Here is a 20,879-nt window from a genome sequence, read left to right on the forward strand (position 1 = left end):
CAGTTCATTCTGAAATTTCTAACCCCATCTAAAGTAGTTTATAAAAAAAATGGACAGTCTAAAATTCTTCAACTTGGAACTTGGGGTTAAAAGTTTCGAATTATGATGATTTTGGTGAGGTTGATATCCTCACCATAGAAATCATCATTGCAAAAAATTAGGTCATTCCAAAACTTCTAACACCAATTTACAATACACGTTGGATCTTGATCCTGACCCATATATATAAAGAGTTATGGGGTTATATGGACCAAGGGACCATCCATCTCTATAGACCACATGTCAATGTGGTACCCAAATACACCATCAATTGCCACATGTATATAGAACATGAAATTTTATGTACTCTTAAAAAAAAAAAAATCCACCGTTAGATTTAAATTTTAAAATGACCATCCATTTTTAAATTCAAGATCCACCATCAAAAAATAGTATTTTGGGGAGGATTTTTTTTCAAGCCTAATCTAGATGACAAACAAGAGATTGAGCAGTCATTTGGACCAATGCGATAGTCCACGTAGACCTCGATCTATACTCTACATGGTCCATTGGTCCATGCAACTTGTTCCCATATATATATACTAGAGTTGGTCAGTGTCTACGACACGGGCATCCTATTTTGGGTTAAGGGGTAAGAGTAGGATAAAATAAAGTTACTAAGATTTTATTAAAAAAATTGAGGTTAAATGGGCAAAAGATGGAAAAACAATAAAGTAAGTCAAAGAAGTAAAAGAAGAAATATGGTAAAGTTAGAAGGGGTGAAGAATAAAAAAATAAATAAAGTAAACCCCACAAAACAATTGACTTGATGGGATGTTTATCCCACAAAATTGTAGTTGAGGTGAGGTTTATCCTCTACAAAACTATAATAGTTGTGGGGCCTATATTTGTGTTTTATTATATATATATATATATATATATATATAGGGTTAGGTTCAAACGACAACCATTTCAACACACATATAGATAACGTGTCTTGTCTTATATGGGCAAAAATATTTGGAATGGGCTGAATTTTTGTGAGAATGATCTCTGTGGTGAGGAGATCATCCTTGCCAAAAATCAGCTCATTATGAAACTTCGAGACCGTCCAATTTTTGTAAATCAATTTTGATGGGGTTACAAGTTTTGGAATGGGATGATTTTTTGCCAGGATGATCCCCTCATCATAGAGATCATCCTCACAAAAAATCAGCCCATTCCAAACATTTTTGCCCATATAAGACAAACACGTTGTCTATATGTGTGTCTCACTGTGTGTCGCAGGAACCCGACCCATATATATATATATATATATATATATATATATATATATGGGTCTCGTTCAACATCCAATGCCAGGGAGCCAATATGGGTTATAAGTTTTAGATTGGTTTGATTTGTTGTGAAGATGATATCTATGATTTTGGATCATCGATTTTTTATCGTTAATTTGTAAATCATTTTTGATGGGATAAGAAGTTTCAGATTGGGTTGATTTTTTGAGAGGATGATCTCCTAATCATAGAGATCATCCAGATTGGGTTGATTTTTTGCGAGGATGATCTCCTAATCATAGAGATTATCCTCGCAAAAATAGTCCAATTCAAAACTTTTAAGCCAAATAAGACAAATTTTGACTCCCTAACGTTGATCGTTGAACGCTACCTTATATATATAAACACAGGGGACGATACAAATATTGCGGCAACGATTTTTTTCCTATATGAGTTAGAAGTTTCGGAACTAATTTTTATTTATTTTTTATTATTATTTTTTTGAGAGGGGGGGGGGGGGATGATCTTCTCACCATAGAGATCATCCTCACAAAAACCAGTCCATTCCAAAATATCTTACCCAGCTCATAAAGTTGAAAAATTATAAATCAACAATTATTTGTAAACCACTTTGTATGGGGTTAGATGTTTTAGAATTGATTGTTTTTTTGTGTGACAATGATCTCCTCACAATAGAGATCATCCTCACTAAAAATCAGCCTATTCCATAACTTTTAACCCATATAGGACAAAAATCGTTGTCACAATGTTTGTCCTTTGAATTGTCTTGATATAGAGTTCGTTCGTGCCGTAGTGGGTTTTGGGGGGGGGGGGTTAAAATAGGAAAAAGGTAAAATTAGAGAGGTATTATTGAAAAATATTTGGGGTTAAAGGGACAAAAGATAAAAAATAATAATTAAAGGAGGGGAAGAGGAAATATAATAAAGTTAAAGGAATGAAAAAAGAAAATAATAAAATGGGGCGCCCACACAAAGAGGTGGATGAAATGCTTATCCCCCATAATTATAGTGGAGGTGGGATCTACGATTGTATTATATATATAACGAATCGAAAATCCAATGAAAATTTTCCTTAGTTTGTCGAATCCAGGTGTGATATGGGTTCAATTCCTTGATGCTTGTTATATATATAAGATTTAAAAAATTAAAAATTTCTAAGTAATATAAGAATCTAAAATTTAATATTATTTAATAAAAATTATAAATGATAACTACATTAAAAAATTAACAAGCATGATGGACAAAATTTCATGATTTCATAACATATTTTGATAACTCGCCCTTTTAATTACTAATGTTTCTGTAAAAGGTCCTTGCATGTATTAGTAATTCACCCTACAATTAAGAAGCTTATTGTAAAAAAATATTTAAGAAAATTAATGAGTCACGGACGTGCGGTTGTTTAATACTTTAATTTAAGAAGGTTTGTATGGAAATCCGTGAAAAACGAAATGATTTTGTACGTAGTTCAATACCAAAGGCCAAGGTTGACGCTGACTTTTCTTTTGATTTAAGAACCGATTTGAATAGAATTGTCAATTTAAAAGACGATCCTAAAAAATCGGACTGATCTTTCTAAAATTTTTGGTCAGACCCAATAGGACCATCGGTTTAGTCCAATTTTTAAAACACTAGTCCTAACTATCGTAATGAAAGAAGGGAACTAGAAGTGGTTTGACACCAAGATTTGGATCCCACAAAGACCATCTTTTACATTTAAACATAATATAATTAAGGTTATTTTAGTTCAAGATCATGAAAATTTCAGCACACGACCATAGAATGATATTGGTTTTCAAAATTATAAATATATCTATTTTATTATGTAATATTTAAAAAATTTAGAATTAATATTTTAAATTACAAATAAACCCTTTTGATACATTTGCATTTGCACATGCCACCTTCTAACGTGTCTAGCAGGAGCTCCACGCATCAAACTTTTCACACTCAAAAAGGATCACTGGGGAGAGATTTTTGCTCACATTTATTTTTATTTTTTTAATTTTTATAGTGCTCAAGGCTCTTTATTGCATGCCTCGACAAGTTTAACGACAATAATTTTGTAAAATAGGAATGTCGTTTAATACACGGGGACTCATGTGATTAGTGGATCTTGATCCTGTGAGTATCGTGAGCATAAAATTCTATCATTGAGGTGTGGAAATTTATTTTTAGACCCCCTACAATTGCATATCTAATATGGAGTGAGCCACCGATGAAAAAGGGTACCTACTACCATAGACTTTGCCCCTAAAAACAACATTGAAAAAGAATGACACTCAAGTAAACAATGAATTTGTAAGTTTTGAAAAACAAGGAAACCGCAAAAGAAGGATTTATGTCGATAGTTACGCCATGATTAAGATCGAGATTGAATTTTGTTGTTTTCAAATAAATAACAAATTTATTGTCTTATAATAGGATTTTTAATTTATATATATATATATATATATATATAATATATATATATATATATGAATTAATGGATTGATATTGAAGACAATAATGAATTGTTGCAGTTCAAAAGTGATGAATTCCATATTTTTTTCAAATGCATCAAATTTTTTGTTGTTGTTCTAAAATGGCAAATCCAATCTTGATCTTAATCCGGGCCTCTATAATTTGGAAGTTCATTTGGTAATTTATTTTACTTATCTCAAGAAGTTCTATTAAGTGGCGAGTTTGCAACTTTATTTATTTAAAGGTATTAAATATTTAATCCTTAAAATGCATTGAATTCACCACTCTTGAATAATAGAGAATTCATCATTGGATAAATTTTAAATTTGGGACTCGATAGACATCCATTTTCAACACCTTGGATCAAGGTAAAGAATATATATATTTTTTTTAATGTGAGTTTTTTTCCATGAAATCTAGGAGGTTGTGGTGTTGGATTTCCAATGTAATAATTCATGTGGGTCTAATAAACATTAGTAAGATTTGAAATCTTAGCAAGTTAGTAAGGTTATCCTGGCTTTTATATAACTGAGTGTAATTTTTTTACAAACTCAAGTAAAATCATTCTTACAATTATTCAAAAAATTAATGTAAAATATATGCACTCATAATCAGGACTGAAAACTAATATTACATCATTAATTGAAATTGGAGGTAGCAAACATTTCTAGCACATTATTCACTAGTCGCGATTTGTTGAATAAAAAACGAAGATGAAATATGGCTAATAAAATTAATAATTTTGTTACGGTACAGACAAAGATGCCAGACATGACTAACAGTCATCCATAATGCAATATTTTGTAGCAAAATTTATTTAATACATCCTAATATTGGATTTTCCTTGCTAAAAGGATTTTTCATAAATGACATCTCGTTAAGAAAAAAATATTTAAAAGGAAGAGATTAGTTGCAGATCACCCATTATCAATTGCACTCTATTGCTTAAAAGATTCTTCTTGCACTTTATTTGTATGATTGTATGTTAAAAAGTAAAACCATACACATGGAGTGCAACTAGTCGCTCCCATATGAAAAATGTTGCACTCATATTCTCCTTCTTCTTCCTCATTAAACATGCCCACAAAAATAGTTAGTCTCTCTACCTATACCTTACCTTCTGCTTAGAAATGTATCTCACCACTATTAGATCAGCCATCTCTTAAACAAATTACAAAGGTAGTTAGATTAATGTAAAACCTACAAAGATCCTTTACATTAATCTCTACGAAATTACTTCTCCGATTCTTGAAACTGCTTAGAAAGTAACATCTTCTATGAAATCCAATACCTTGTGATTGTCGCCTAATGAAGCACAAGTAGGATTGATCATAGAGAGAGAGAGGAATGAAAACAAAAACACGAGCAAAACAAAAGCAAAGGAACAACGGGAAGTTAAACAACCATATCACCTTAATGAAGTGCAACTTATATATTAAGATATAGACTACAAAAGAGGTATTTTGTAAGTTTGGGGTACAACCGATAATTAGTGATTTGCAACTAGTTGGTCCCTTTTAAAAATACCTTTCCACATTTTTTACCATGAGATTTCCATTGGTTGTTGCCATACATACATACATTCCAGCAATTAGAGTGTATTAAATATTTTTTTCATATTTTATATATACACGTAACAATCTATTATAATATCAAATGCCAATACAGTCTTGCATTGTGTATATGCCAATGAAGTCTTGTAATGTATGTTATTCGAGAAACATGAGAACGTAGGAAATGGGCTCCCTTTCATTCTTTTCCTCTGTGTTTGATATAGAAGAACATGGAAATGATATGGATAGCAATGAACATGAGAGAGGAGAAAAAAGAATATGAAGGGTGGAGAACATGGTTTAGAAATTATGGAGATGACGTGATTTGAGTGAGTCATCTTGGTCTCTGAGACAATCAGACGAGATACTCAACGTGAATCATTCATCTCATTGACTCATCCAAGATTCAAGAAGATTCATTCAATATTATGAAATCATTGATCAAGATTTCATAAACTCGATTGAGCCAACTGGTTTTAGTGTTATTTATTTATTATTATTATTTATATCTAAAATACTTACTTGTTTAAATGTTTGTAATCTATAAAACAAAAAAGGTTTTGTGAATGAAAAGCATCTATGGTAATGTACACGACACCACATCATTGTGTCACCCCAGCACGACTCTGTGCATTACAGAAAAAAAAAGTTATTTAAGTATATATTCGTATATATACTAAAATTTAATTTAACCCAATTTTGTATGTTTGAGAAGAAATGACTCAGACAAGTCAAAGGAATACCTACAAGGGTTGAGACGAAACAAAATATCGGGACCAAAAACCATGGTAGAGATAGAGCAAGGACAGATGAGAGAAAGAATAAAAGGAGCACATTTTCAAAGAATGAATGGGTTGCAAGAGATATGTATAGGGCAATAAACTCTTAATTACGATTTTTTTTCCAATAACTTGTTTGTATGGATAAAAATCTTGTCCAACTTCAATTTCCCAGAAATATGATTGTTGAAGAATTCCAATTGCTATTTTCTAGCCTTGGTGACACTCCAAATTCACTCCAACGCCGAAGATAGTAAAAATCCCAACAAATGTTGAATCTCCTCACATTCGTTGGTAGCTCGTATATAATTTTTTTGAATCACTAATTGAGTAATTGTATCATATGTCTTCTTGCCTATTTTGAATTTGGAAATGTCAACATATATATAAATTATATAGGCAAAAAGGTTTGAAATGGTTTGATTTTTGTTGAGGATGATCTCTTTACCATAGAGATCATCCTCGCCAAAAATTAGTCCATTCCGAACCTTTTGCTCATATAAGACAAAACATGTTATGACTTTATGAGTAGCTTTGTGTGTCAATAAGTCCTGACCATATATATATGTATAGGGTAGCGTTCTCCAACCAACACTTATGGAGTCAACATGGAGCCAATGTTTTGTCCTATATGGATTGAAATTTTGGGAATAAACTGATTTTTTGTGAAGATAGTCTATATGGTGAGGAGATCATCAGCACAAAAAGATCAATCTATTTCAAAACTTCTAATCCCATAAAAAATGATTTACAAGTTTTGAAGAGTTGTGGATCGTCGATTTTTACTACTAATTTGTAAACTACTTTTTTGCTTGTATTAACTTTGGAAACGTCGACATATATTTGTTTTAACTGATATTGTTAGTTAGGATGCGGGGGACTGTGCCTATGTTAGGATGTAAACTTCTTTCTTCTAATATGGTGGGTTGTGGCTAGCTTAAACTCATTATTACCTTAATTAAAAAGAAAAAGCAAAAGGAAGTTCAAAAGGAGAAACCAACCTTCCCAATTTCAATCATTGGATGGTATTGGAGATTGATGTTGTGTGAACCTAAAGGATCATCCAACGGTCTAGATTTTGAAAACTATTTCATTCTTCATTGAGTGATGGAATACATTGGGCTTCTTGCAAGGTTGCAAACTAGCCCTGATAACCATTTACTCCACAAATGATAACACACACCTATTGTGAAACTACAACAAATGGTATGGCTCCTAGGGGTGCTAATTGATATGGTTCAAATTAAGAATTGAAGCAGACAATTAGCTTTAAGTTGGTTTGGTTCAATTTGGAATAAATTATGATTCGATTTTTGATTTAAAAAATAAGAATCAATGCCTATAAAATACATAAATATATATTAATTTATAATAAATTATCTTAGACCATTCATCCAAAAGAGTATTTTATGACCCCATATAAAATTGAAAACTCTGAAAAGAATTAGAATTTTCCCTCTTGATTTTTTTATTTGGCTTTGAGTATGGACATATATTAATGACTTATCATATTAAATATTTAATGTTTATTATTTAGTTTAATATTTATAGTTTCCAAGCATATTTTTTAGATATTGGTAACTTATAGAGAAAACCAAATCGACCCTAATTCAATTTGATTTAATTGATTCTGTTATATGGATAATTCAATTTGATTCCGATTCTTGTTTAGTAGATTCGGTTAGGCCAAACTGTCTCTATCAAGCTGGACCCCCTTTTATCTGTGTGCTGTTCCAGCAATTGGTGAGTGAGTTTTGGCTCACAAAATTTTTCGTCACAGTACTTACAGACTCTCCAGTGCTTGACACGAAAAGCCTAGAAATGTAGTTTTGTAAATAATTGGGGATATTCAATACACGCGGTCTCACATGATTGGTGGAAGCCTGATTCTTTTAGCAAAATTTTGTGAGCAAAATTTTTGCAACTGATAGGCGTTCGTGGATCAGTGGGCCCACAAGCATTTAACACGTGTCATCCTCGGAGCTGGGATGTGGTCTACTGTGATTTAAGCCGTTCCCACCTCTCTCTCCGAAGTGTCTCATCTCATCTGTCCAACTTCTCAATCTCATCCTCATCTATTAACTGAAATCTCTCTCTTTCTGTCTCTCCATGGCGTCAATTTCAGCTCCAACATATCCTTCACCCTCCACTAACACTGATCGAAACCCTATATATTTATCCCCCAAAAACCCTAAATTCGTGGTTTCATCTTCGGGATACCCTCCGCCACTAAGGAAACTATCTTCTAGGGCTTCTGATTATGTTCCTTGTCGATGCCAGAATCGATCCGATCTTCCATCTCCACCCGAAGATTACTTCCACGGAAGATGGGATTCTTTGTTGCAGGAAACTGTGAAAAGCGCCATTGAAAGGCTCGCAAATTTCGTGAATTCTCACAGGAATCCATCAAAAAACCTTCCGAGTGTGGATTTAGCAGAGAAAACAGTGGAAGATTGGGATTGGGATCGATGGATGGAGCATTTTAACGAGATTGAAGAGCAGGAGAAGATAATTTCAATTTTGAAGGTAATTTGAACACTTATTATGTAATTTATTTTACTCCATTGTCGAGGTTTTCATGGTAGTTAGATGTTACCTCTACTGTTAAATTAGCTTGCATAGTATCGATTATAGTACAGCTTGGCGTCTTGCATGATAATAGAGTTGGAGAGAAACGTATTAATGTATAAAGTCGACCATGTAATGTCTATTCTGGGATTCTTTAGATTCTTATATGTATCAAAATAGGCAATTTTGCCACTATGATTGTTAATAAGCTGCTTGAGCGTCAATTTGTTTTAAGTGTAGGCTATAGTTGTCTAGATGGACGACTATATTGACTGACATTATTAAAGGCATGCATGAGAGAGCTGGGATAAGTCCAAGAACAAATGGTGAGGAAGCACATAAGTTCATAGTTAGACTTGTATTTTCCTTAAATCAGGGATTGACTTTTAGTCTGTATTTATTTACTCTAATTATAGATGAAGTAATTGCTCATATTCAAGAGCAACTCTCTTGGTATATGTTATTTGCAAATGTTATAGTGTAGTTCGACACTGGAGATTTGCTATAGAGTCCAAGGGATTTAGAATACCTAGAACCAAGCAGAGTGTAATTCAGTACTGATATCTGTTGAGAGGAAGGATTAGTACAAATTGATGGCCAAGAAATACCTCAAGTGACCATTTTTGTTACCTTAGCTCAAGATGAAGAGGTTTAGAAGGATGTTGTCCACAAAATTAGAGTTGGATAGTTAAAATTGAGGTGTGCTGTTGGAGTGTCATGTGATTGACCCAACCCAATCAAATTAAAAAGGAAATTTATAAGATATGACAATAAGATGGGATTCTATTTGTGACGCATAGCTTTGTTTTTTGTTTTCTCTTGTTGTTTTGGCATTTGTTTTTTTTTTCTTTGTTTGGGGGTTGTCTCAGCCGCCTTCTTTTGTATTTCCTTATCTTTTTAATAAATTTTTATACTTATCAAAAAGAAAGAAAGACTGGTTATGCTTGGTGGAGCTGAATATTGGGTAGTCAAGAAACAACATGTTCATTGATTAGGCTTGGTCCCTTAGTAAAATGAGGTTGCTGAGGTGAATTTGTGGAAAAACTAATAAAGATAAAATTAGTAATGAACATATTCGTGAAAATGTATAGCCTCAATAGGTGACGAACAAAGGGAAAGTCGATTGAGATGGTTTGGTCATGTATAACAAAGGCCAGATACGGTCTTCGTTAAAATGTATGGGAGAGTAAGATAAAAAAGAGCATAGATTGAGGTAGTGGGAGTGGATATGAACAAACTTGAATGGAAGAAGACATAGATTTAGACAATTCAATGGAGGAACAAGATTCATTTAGCTCACCTTGATTTTTGGGATAATTCTATAATGATGATGCGACGATGATGATATAGTTATAGCTTACGTGTCATTGTGTTAGGTTTTCCAAAGTAGAGTTGTTTAACACCTTTTATCCTGTCCAGCACGGACTCTAAAAAACACACGGCAATGCCAAGTTACATAGCTTTAAATGTTTACACGTGGATTCTATGTATGTCAAAATTACACCTACACTTTTGTTTGTAGATTTCTCAGAAACTTTGATGGTTGGAGAATAAAATATTTGACTGGCATGGGACTTATTTTTTCCCCGTGTTTTTTTTTCTAGTGCTTAAGTAAAAAAATTTTATTTTTATTTTTCTTCTCAACAGTCACAGGTAAGTGAAGCCGTTTATAGAGAAGATTACAAAGATGCAGCTAGACTCAAAGTGGCAATTGCTGCTGCAGCTACAAACGATACCGTGGGCAGAGTGATATCTCATCTCAATGTAAGAAAATTGTCTTTTATTCCATTTTCTTTGCCTAAATATGATTCTAGAATCTTTTGTTATCGTAGAGAGCCGTGGAGGAAGAGCATTATCAGGATGCAGCTTATATTCGAGACTATGCTGGTGCTGGATTGGTAAGTAAAGTTATCTACCATGAATGAACACATAAACTTAATAAACTTTGTAATGGTTCTCATACTTCTTGTTCGGTGCACATTTGACTGATGTGGATGCAGGGCCAGTCTCTTTACTTCCATAAATGTGATCAGTTTCATTTTGATTGTATTTGTAAAGATTTTAACAACCGACCATTTACAATATCAAGGTTGTCTTTTCCCAAATAAGCGTGTGGTCTTTTTTTCTATACTTTATTTTCTTGCAAGGATGTTTGGAGTTCTCTTGTTGATCTTGTGGATATTTGGTATACCAGCCTTGATGCTACTAGCAGCCATTTTGGTGTCTTGACCATTTGGCATAAGTGAGTATTTTAGCGAAAGGTGTCATTCTTGGGGACTCTGGAATTTTTTTGATTTGGTGGTAGTGGAATAATACATTTCTTAGGTCTAAAGGTACATCCATTTTTATAATATGATTGCCGATAAAAGGTCTTGTGAGGTCAAGGATGTTATTTATTCACTTGATGGTTACTTGGTTACATGGCTGATGGTCACTAATTGGTTTATTTATATCCCTAATTATGTAAATAAACAGATGATTAGAATTCTGATCATGCTGACAGAGCAAAACTAGAGGCTTAACATAAGTGTCCTCTTATTTAAGAACTCTCAAGGTCCCCATAAGGTAAAGTCAGGTTATCGAATCTATTATATAGTATTTGACCATTACCCTATGTCTTGTTTCCACCCCCTCTTTCTTTTTGATCAACATAAATTTTATTAAGAAAAGTGGAGGTCAAGAAGACCTACCAATAAAGAAAAATGATACAATCAAGATCTAAGCAACTCCAAACAAATGGAATCCCACCTAAACAAGAATTCCTCAAAGAACACCCCCTTACATTCCAAGAATGTTTTACACCAAAGAACAACAGAGCCTTGAGGGTAATCATAACCATGGTTTAAAGATCCGTTTTGTTTCATACGAAACATTTCGGTTTTTCAGCTGACTGAGACGAAATAAACTTGAATCCAAAATTTTCGAAATTTCAATCATTTTCTCTATGATTTTTCTTAATCCACGAATCTACACGAGAGATCTGGAGGAGAAAGATAAATGAGAGAGAGAGAGAGAGAGTGTGTACCTGGTGGTTGATCAACTTCTTTCCAGTCTTCGTCTCTCAGAAATTAGGACAGTGTTTTTTTGTCTCAAATGGTTTTTCAAACGGATGAGATGGCTTGACCTTGGTCTCCTGTTGAAGACTAGGTCATTTAGACCAACCCTCATGTTTTAGTAAATATTTGAAACATCCCTGTGTTTTAAAACTGGTGACATGGCTTCCATTGTGTGGTTTCTTTCTCCCCTTCTGTTATTTGGTCAGCTCTTGTTCCTTCTAAGGTGTCTTTCTTTTTATGACTTGCCTCTCTGGGTAGAATCCTTACCTTGGACAATTTGATCTGCCGGGGGTGGATAACTCCAAATTTTTGCTATCTTTGTTCAAGAGATGGGGAGTCTGCCAATCATATTCTTATTCATTGTTCTTTCTCCCGTGTTATTTGGATGTTCTTCTTATCTCGTTTCCAGGTGGATTGAGTTCTTCCTCTATCTTTTTTTGCACTTTGAGAGGGTTGGAGTTTCAATATTTTCTCTTCTAGAAAGAGGCATTTCTGGGTTATCTTTCTTTCCGCCATTGCTTGGGGTCTTTGGAGAGAGCGCAACAACAAGATATTTCATAACGGAGAGAGCGCAACAACAAGATATTTCATAACAAGGAAAGCTCGACTCACACAGTGATTTTAGAGATTATGGGGTTTCTTTTCCTTTGGTCAAAGATGAGAGAAGATTTTGAGGGAGTGAGCTTTCAAGATTTTGTGTTTAATTGGGAAACAATTTGTCATTAGTTCTATCTCCCAACGGGAGTGTATTTTTCTTTTCTTTCTTTATATTTTGTCTTGCTTTGGGGGCTATCTCAGCCTCCTCTTCTCATTTTCTTCATTAATATAATTTTTATTTATAAAAAAAAAAAAAAAACTGGTGACATGGCCCTTGACCATGGTCTCTTGAGGAAGATTTCATTTTTTCAATATTATTAATGTTTCAAATGTTTTAGGAATGTTTTGGTATCGTTTCGATTTTTGAAAAAATTGAAACATCAGGACAAAACGAGAAAATATACTTGGTGGTTGATCAACTTCTTTCCAATCTTCATCTCTCTGAAATTAGGGCAGTTTTTCGTCTCAAATGGTTTTTCAAATGAATGAGATGGCTTGACCTTGGTCTCCTGTTGAAGATTGGGTCATTTAAACCGACCCTCATGTATTAGTAAATATTTGAAATATCCCTGTGTTTTAATACTGCTGACATGGCCCTTGACCCTGGTCCCTTGAGGAAGATTTCATTTTTTTTTTAATATTATTAATGTTTCGAATGTTTTGGTATTGTTTCAGTTTTTGAAATAATCGAAACATCGGGACGAAACGAATTTTTAAACCATGATAATAACTTCTTGAATGGAGTGATTCTTCCCCTAAAATAATCAGTTATTTCTTTCCTTCCATATGCCCCAACAAACAACAAAAGTGATCAACTTCCACAAAATATGTTCCCTATAATCAAAGACTTTGGCCTGCCAACTTTGGAACACAGATAACATATAATGTGGAAAGCACAAAGATAGAAGCAAATAAAATGAGACCAAATGACGCGGGCAAAGGAACAATGGATTGATAAGTGGTTCACAGATTCACCACTTGCTTTATGCACATGGCAAATAAATACTGCTTTTAGTTTATACCTTTGAGGTTTCTTAGTGTTGATTCTACTTTGTAGAAATTAATATTGGATTTTGGTTGGTTACCCTATGTGGAAGGTATGTGCTTTTTATGCTAGGTTTCTTGATACACTTGCAGGTGGGATGGTGGGCTGGCTTTTCGGAAGATTCAGATGATCCCTATGGTCAGATTATTCGTATAAGTGCAGAACATGGAAGATATGTGGCAAGAGGCTATAGTCCCCGGTACGCAAAAAATCATGCTTGTTTGAACTTCATAATTTCCATGGAGAGAATCACACTACAGAATAAACTTCTGAGAATGAGAAATGGGTTCATTTGACTAGTATTGGACTATCACTTGTGGTTATACTTGACATTGTTCAGTAGAAAACATTGAGCATGGAAAAGTTCATTGAAAACATGCCAACAGGTTAGCCACATGAATTGCGATTACAAAAGCAAAGTTTTATGCTTGTGCCAATTCTTCGCTTTCGCCTGGATTTATAGCGGCCATTCCCGTTCCTTATGTGGTTGGAATTGTTAGCTATAACTACCATAAGGAAATTAATTCAACTCAGAGAGAATGAGCAGGACAGGAGAGAATGGTTCAAGGCTAAGGATAAGAAGTTTTCTGTCAAGTCTTTCTATAAATGTTTGCTTCCGTCTTGCGAGATTTCTTTTTCTCCATCTATAATTTGATCCGCTCTCATTCCTTCTAAGGTGTCTTTCTTTGTTTGGCTTGCCTCTTTGGGTAGAATCCTCACTTTGGATAAGTTGATCAGACGGGGGTGGGTTACTCCAAATTTTTGTTTACTTTGTTCGAGAGATGGGGAGTCAGTTAATCATATTCTAATTCATTGTCCCTTCTCTAGTGTTATTTGGATGTTCTTTTTATCCCGTTTCCAGGTGGATTGGGTCATTCCTTTATCTTTTTTTGATCTTTTGGAGGGGTGGAGTTTCAATATTTTCTCTTCTAGAAAGAGACATCTTTGGGCTATCATTCCTTCAGCTATTGCTTGGGGTCTTTGGAAAGAGCGCAACAACAGGGTCTTTCATAGCAAGGAGAGCTCGTCCCACACAGTGATTTTAGAGATTATTGGACTTCTGTTCTTGTGGTCCAAGTTGAACAAAGCTTTTGAGGAAGTGTGTTATCAAGATTTCTTATTTAATTGGGAGAACATTTGTGATTAGCTTTTAGCTGTGTAGTACCATTTTCTTTTATTCTTTTGTTGTTTCGCTTGTTGTGCTGTTTGGGGGCTATCTCAGCCTCCATCTCTTCTCTTCTTCATTTATAAAAGTTTATACTATCAAAAAAATCATAGAAGGTTAATGCCCTTCAAGCCATTTTACTACATTTCACTGGAAGGCCATTGAAACTTTTTGTTAACATGCGTAAACATGGTAATTAATAAGACCTTTATCAATTTACTTTCATTCAGGGACAGGTTATTCTTGAATCCTGACCGGTCCAAATACTGCTAAAGTTTGCTGTAGACAATTCTTCTCTTAGTTTGTGTATGACTTTCACTTACTGCTACCTTTCTCAGGCAGCTTGCTACAGCTACACCTGGTGCTGCCCTTTTCGAAATTTTTCTTACCACGGATGAAAAAGGTGAATACAAACAACAGGTAAATTCCAATTACCTTTGCAAATTCTGTTTTCTGGTACAATTTTAGTTGTAACTGTGCTACTTACTGTATTTGAAAATTATTTACATGATTTCAAAGGAGTAGCATAGTTTTGAATATTTCTAAACTGCTTACTAATAATAATTACTGCAACATTTGCATGACTTATCTAGTACAAATGTCCATATTGTTAGGATTATAGTTTTATTTAAATATTGAATAAGCTTTCTATCAATTCCTTTATTGTCTAAGAGAAGTTGCACACATTTTCAGGTAGTTTACTTGAAGTGGGTGAGGGAAAAAACTGGTGACTCTCCAACAAAATCCTCCAAGTTATCAGATCCTGGCAGTGGCTTAAACCCATTAAGTGATTCAACTGAAGGCAAGAGTGATTTATCTGCTGCAAGCACTGAAGATTTAGAGAATAGTGAAGATAGGGATGATGATTCTGATGTGGCTGAGGGACTGGCCGGTTTTCAGAATATTTTGCAAGATATGATTCCGGGCATAAAGCTCAAGGTCTTGAAAGTGACAGCACCAGGGAAGGTAGATATGGATGTAATTTCTAAGGTGATTGAACAGATCATGGAAGAAGATGAAGAAAAAGATTTTGAGGTAGAAGGTGTAGAGACAGATGATGAAGTTAAAGCTGGGAGTGATCAAGACCAAGATGAGATTGAAATGGATGCTGGAGTTGGAATTAGTGATAATAGTGAAGAGGAAAATGAAATTGCAGTGAAAGTTGTAATTGGTGGTCAACTGTCGGACTATGTGCCTTCCAAGGACTTAATTCGTGTTCCAGCTAGGCTAGAGAAAAGGGGCCGCTTATCATTTTTATTTTCTATAGATGAAGATGTCAGTCGACTCGAAGCTGGTGGTAGACAACAAGGTTTTTCAGATAAAAGTCCTAATCTTCCCGGTCAACGCAACTTTGAAAATGTTATGTCTGATCTGGCCAAGTTCATCATTAGTCGGGAGAAGATACCAATGAAGGTTGTTATTTATCAATTTGACCTTTTCTATCTTGAAATTGGACCTACCTACCAAAGTGCCCCTGTTTCTTGCTCTGTACATGATCTTTGGGGAAGTTTCAGCCATCCCTCCATTGCCACTTCTCCTTTTTGGCTCCCTTATAAACAGATTAGTGTCTCTTATTTTCGTTATTAAGACCCAACTCTTCTTTTAATATGAATGACTTGTGAAAATGACGACCCATGTTCTCCTGAGAACGGTGTCCTCTTATTATTGTTTAGAAAAAAGGATTTTCCAACTTTTTGTGAATGATTAAAGATCCATTAGGTTAGGGTGTTTTAGTGGTTGCCTCTTATCTTTATTATTAGTTGTAGCCATGGCAGTCCTAGCAAACAATTCTTATCATCATTTTGGAAATTCTGTTACCCTTCAGTTGACTTCTATTGATTGCTTTGTTATTTTAACTGTGCAGGTACTTAAAGATGTTGGAGAATTAATAAGTCTCACCCTTAGCCAGGCTCAAAACCGTCAACCGCTGTCTGGATCAACAATTTTTAATCGCATTGAGGTACCAGTATCTTCAGATCCTCTCAATGGTGAGTTAATTGCTGAACCCAATTGGTCTTCAGATCATTTCACTTATTATACCACTTCTCTCTCTCTCTCTCTCTCTCTCTCACACACACACACACACACACACACACACACACACATGCAAGCACGCAAGCATACGCACACACACACATTTATATGGGTGCATCTGGGGAGTGGGACCCTAACATTAACATAACTGGTGACCTTACTCAGAAATTTCTCATTTTATAACAGGAATATACATTGGCGCACATGGTATTTTTACCTCTGAAGTCATTCATTTGAGGCGTAAATTTGGTCAGTGGCAAGAGGATGGTGTGAATCAGAAGCCTCCAAATCTTGAATTTTATGAATATGTAGAGGCTTTGAAGTTAACAGGAGATCCTTATGTACCAGCAGGCCAGGTATTTCTTTTTATTTAAATTGTCACGCCGCAGTAACAATTTATTGGCAGATAGGGTGAATTTGTTTGTGCTTACAAATAATCTAAGATTACAGTAATCCTTATAAAATATTACTGGTGAGTTCTTTGTCGTTGTTCTAACAAGGCTTGTTTCGCAAAGCATTCTGTAATTCTTTGTATTCAAAACTTTGGAAACTGATAAAATATACGTGGGTCTCTACAGGTAGCATTCCGTGCAAAGGTTGGCAAGCAATATCAGCTGCCTCATAAAGGGATAATCCCAGAAGAACTTGGAGTGGTATTTGATATATTTTTATGGACAATTGCCTTTGCTCCTTGGTTTCCTCTTCTTTTTGTTGTGTTTCTTATTTTGAAAACTACTTGTTCACTGCAACTCAGATTGCTCGATATAAAGGACAAGGCAGGCTTGCGGAACCTGGGTTCCTGAATCCTCGATGGGTTGACGGTGAACTTGTTATTCTAGATGGAAAGGTTTCTATTTTTTTTTGGGTGTTATTTAGCTCATTAATTTTACTGTCTTCCATGAAATTTGAGCAAGTACGTAGTATTAAATTTTGACATATTTTCAATATACTGAAATATGTCAATTCCACAAGGTCCGATGCACAATTTGACGGGCAGTTTCTTTATGTATATATTTCAGTGGAAATCATTATTCATTTTGTGAAATATTTCCATGAATAGTGAATTTTGATGAAATAATCAAAATTGTTTTTTGATCAATAAATAATCAAATTTTAGGTATGAAAATGCAAGATTTCATAGACATATTTTGATGAATAGTATATTTCTATTCATCGATAGTATATTTCTACTGAAATATTCATAGAAGTATGCACATACAGTCATGTTCTAATTAGTTAGATATATTAGTAACTTATTCATATATATATATATTTAAAAGAAAAAAATGTATATGATATTGTGTTTTTTTTTAGATTATAAGTGTGAGAATATTGTACATAATAGTTTGTAATTTAAGAAAATGGTTTTTACATATTAAAGTATTTATGTTAATGTGGTATTATTATTCCCATTTCCATAAAGCATATTGTTGTTTTAGGTGTCGGACTCTTAGATACCGATGCTAACATGTGGCGAAACATTATTAATCTTCTTTTCCACAATTCATAGGGATTTTTGTTGCAGTTTGATGACTTAAAGAGTGTAATATCTATTTTATTATTTCCTACACTTTCAATGAAAACTTCCTCAACATTTCCTTCATTTCATAAGATTTTCATCTTTTCCTTGAATTGTATTGATTTCCACACTGATCGAAATATTTCTATTTCCTCCAAAATAGATATCTATATCAAAATTTAATACCTTGACCAAGTATACTTTCTATTTCCTTTTGCCCACTATTGGTACTCATTGTGGGACTCTTCATTTATTGGATCTTTGCAGTACATCAAAGGGGGGCCTGTTGTTGGATTTGTGTATTGGGCTCCTGAATATCGTTTCTTGGTGTTCTTCAATCGGCTGAGACTTCAGGAATAGATTCTTGCTGTACATTGGTTGGGCAAGTTTGTTCTTCGCTCCGGTTTTGTAAGGTAAGACATTCTTTTTGAAGGAGAGTACATTGTATGAACCCAAGAAACAGTATAAAAGGCATTAGTAAAGACGGAGATTATTGCTTTTCAGTATCAGGATGATTTATTGCATATATATATTGGATAGGTTTTATTGCAAGTATTGGGATTGTTTCTGCCAAAAAATATTGAAAGGGAAGTTATGTGAGGGTACTGGAGGACAAGTGATGCACATTTGTTTGGATCATTTAAAATGAGTTGTAAATTTTGGGTTGTTAAATATAAAAATTAGCAAAATAGTTTGGATTTTTTTAACAGATTGAATATATGATTGTATTTTTTTTTGGTCCAGGAGGTATTGGGGTTTTATTACGTCCTCCTTTACCTGCATCCACAGTAACTGATACGGTGCACTCCCGTATCAATGATTTAACCTTAGGTTTATCAGGGAGAATTTCAAGGTGTTTGTCCTTTTATTCCCTTCTTTATTTTATGAGACCACCATTTATTCTTCTTCTCTAGTGTTGAATTGGGCACATATATGTTGTAATTTAGAATCAGACATCCATAGCTTCCTTTTTTCATTAACTTATGGTGATTCTCTATTGAAGTAGAATGGAGTACGACAACCATCACCAGAAGAAAAAAAAAGGAATAAATTGGCTGAGGAAACAGACAAAAAATAATCTCTAATTAAGGCTTTGGCTGTGGTTGTTTTTGTATGGTTTGCAGTTTAATATCATCTCCGTAAGATATATCTTCTTCTGTGTTCTTTTTTTTTCCTTTGTTTTTAAATTACATCAGCAGAGAGAGGCAGGTGATTGTAGCGGACATATCCAGTGCTATTGGACATCTAGCACACTTGGAAGCACTACAAGAACCACTGAAGCTTCAGACACAAGGAGTACGACACCTTGCTGTACTCATCTTTTTCTTGCACTCTATTTCTCTCTATATTTCAATATTTACTTCATTTTCTGTATATAAAGCCAAGCAACTTAGGTAAATTTTTTTTTTTTTACTTTCACGACATGTAAGCATCTATACTGTAAAATTGATTTTTGACGGAATGAAAAGGACACATCCGATATAATCATAACATAGGATATTACCCTAATCAAAATGCATATATTTGTTTCATACACTATGGGGATGGTTCATTTTACTGTATTTGCTGCAGTTTTCATTTTCCTTTGTGGTGTTAACCCTGCCTTGAGAAAGTTATTACTACACAAGAATGCTTATATACAGTTTTGGTTGTTTATTTCAGTATTTTAGAGTGTCAGATGGTAATAGCTTTTCGTCTCTGCTTGCCTATCAGCATTACGTTACTCTGTATGATCTTTTGCTTCACTTTCCTGTCATGCTTGACTACGCATTGGGTATCTTATGGTGTTTGGTTTTAAGAACATTTAAGAGTTTTGGTTCCTTTGCAAAGCTATGTGTTATGGAAGTCTTTTCTTCTTTAGCTATCTCCCTCTCGGGCATTCAGGCTTGACCTTGGCAGGCCACAGCCCAATCATGATCTAGAAAGATTTTTGTAAATTTACCAATAGATCTTACACAATGTTTCGTCATGATTTGTGAGTGATGTGAAATAATATTTGCATTAGTGTAGCAGGGATGGGGATGTTAATCGGATAAATGTAAACGGTAAATTAAATTAGGAATAGTTCAAATTCTACGTAAAATAATTTAAATTGGTCTGTCAAAATTCCTATTAAGAAAAAAAAAAGTTTTAAATCTACATAAAATAAAAGAACTTGTATTGTCATCTAAACATTTTATTATTCCAAGCACGAGTATAACCCATCTATATTTGTCAGTGGCAGCAAATATTTCCTTTTCACGTTTCTTGGTCTTGTAAAATGTTGAGAATCGGAATATGAGTGAAAGACCAAAGTGAGGAGAGGGTCTGCATTTTGAGTTTTTTTTTTTTGTTAGAACTTTAAATCAAGGTCTGTTGTTTTCTGGCCCACCCTATGGTTTGGGATTTTTTAATCTACCCAACTTTTAAGTTTGAATCTTCAAAGAGCCCATGGCAGGTGAATCAGCCCCTGCTATTCAGAGCTCACTACATTCTGACCATGAACCGAGTACATCATTGAATAAAAACTTGTCTGATCATGATTGGAAAATAATAAAATATAATATTTTTTGATGCCTTCTGCCTTCTTTGGTATGTAGAGATAATTTCCACAATCTCTCACTTGATTTTCACTTGGGGCATGTATTGGATTATGTGTTGGCACTAAAGATTTTCCCCAACATACTTTGTATTTTAAAAAAAAAATTGATACTAAATTTGTTCCATTTAGGTTTGATTATTTAAGAATCTTTTCATCACATTTTTCTCTCTCTCTAAATTTTGTATTTTAAATTGGTTTACAAAAACCTGAGTTATTCAATTTCGCATGGCCTGCCTACTAAAG

At 34.1% G+C, this 20,879-nt stretch overlaps 1 protein-coding gene across 5 annotated transcripts; it reads left to right on the forward strand.

Annotated features, from left to right (window-relative positions):
* Positions 1-8,095: 8,095 nt before the first annotated feature.
* EX1 (UvrB/UvrC domain protein (DUF3506)) lies at positions 8,096-19,592 on the forward strand. Of its 5 annotated transcripts, none has more exons than XR_015176720.1 (13): positions 8,096-8,597; positions 10,287-10,403; positions 10,472-10,537; positions 13,430-13,536; positions 14,841-14,922; positions 15,196-15,915; positions 16,367-16,490; positions 16,723-16,892; positions 17,115-17,189; positions 17,291-17,383; positions 18,323-18,468; positions 18,800-18,908; positions 19,252-19,592. XR_015176720.1 is itself a non-coding variant. In XM_086435684.1 (11 exons), exons 1-11 carry the CDS (start codon positions 8,181-8,183, stop codon positions 18,413-18,415), a joined length of 2,064 nt encoding a protein of 687 aa, XP_086291810.1. In that variant the 5' UTR covers positions 8,096-8,180; the 3' UTR covers positions 18,416-18,762. The 5 variants fall into 5 exon arrangements, 1 of the variants encoding a protein (XP_086291810.1); XR_015176721.1 differs by having other exon boundaries at positions 19,255-19,592; XR_015176718.1 differs by lacking the exon at positions 18,800-18,908.
* Positions 19,593-20,879: the final 1,287 nt, after the last annotated feature.

Source organism: Akebia trifoliata, chromosome 3 (assembly GCF_017979445.1).
Source record: "Akebia trifoliata isolate Shusen 1 chromosome 3, ASM1797944v1, whole genome shotgun sequence".
Taxonomy (NCBI): domain Eukaryota; kingdom Viridiplantae; phylum Streptophyta; class Magnoliopsida; order Ranunculales; family Lardizabalaceae; genus Akebia; species Akebia trifoliata.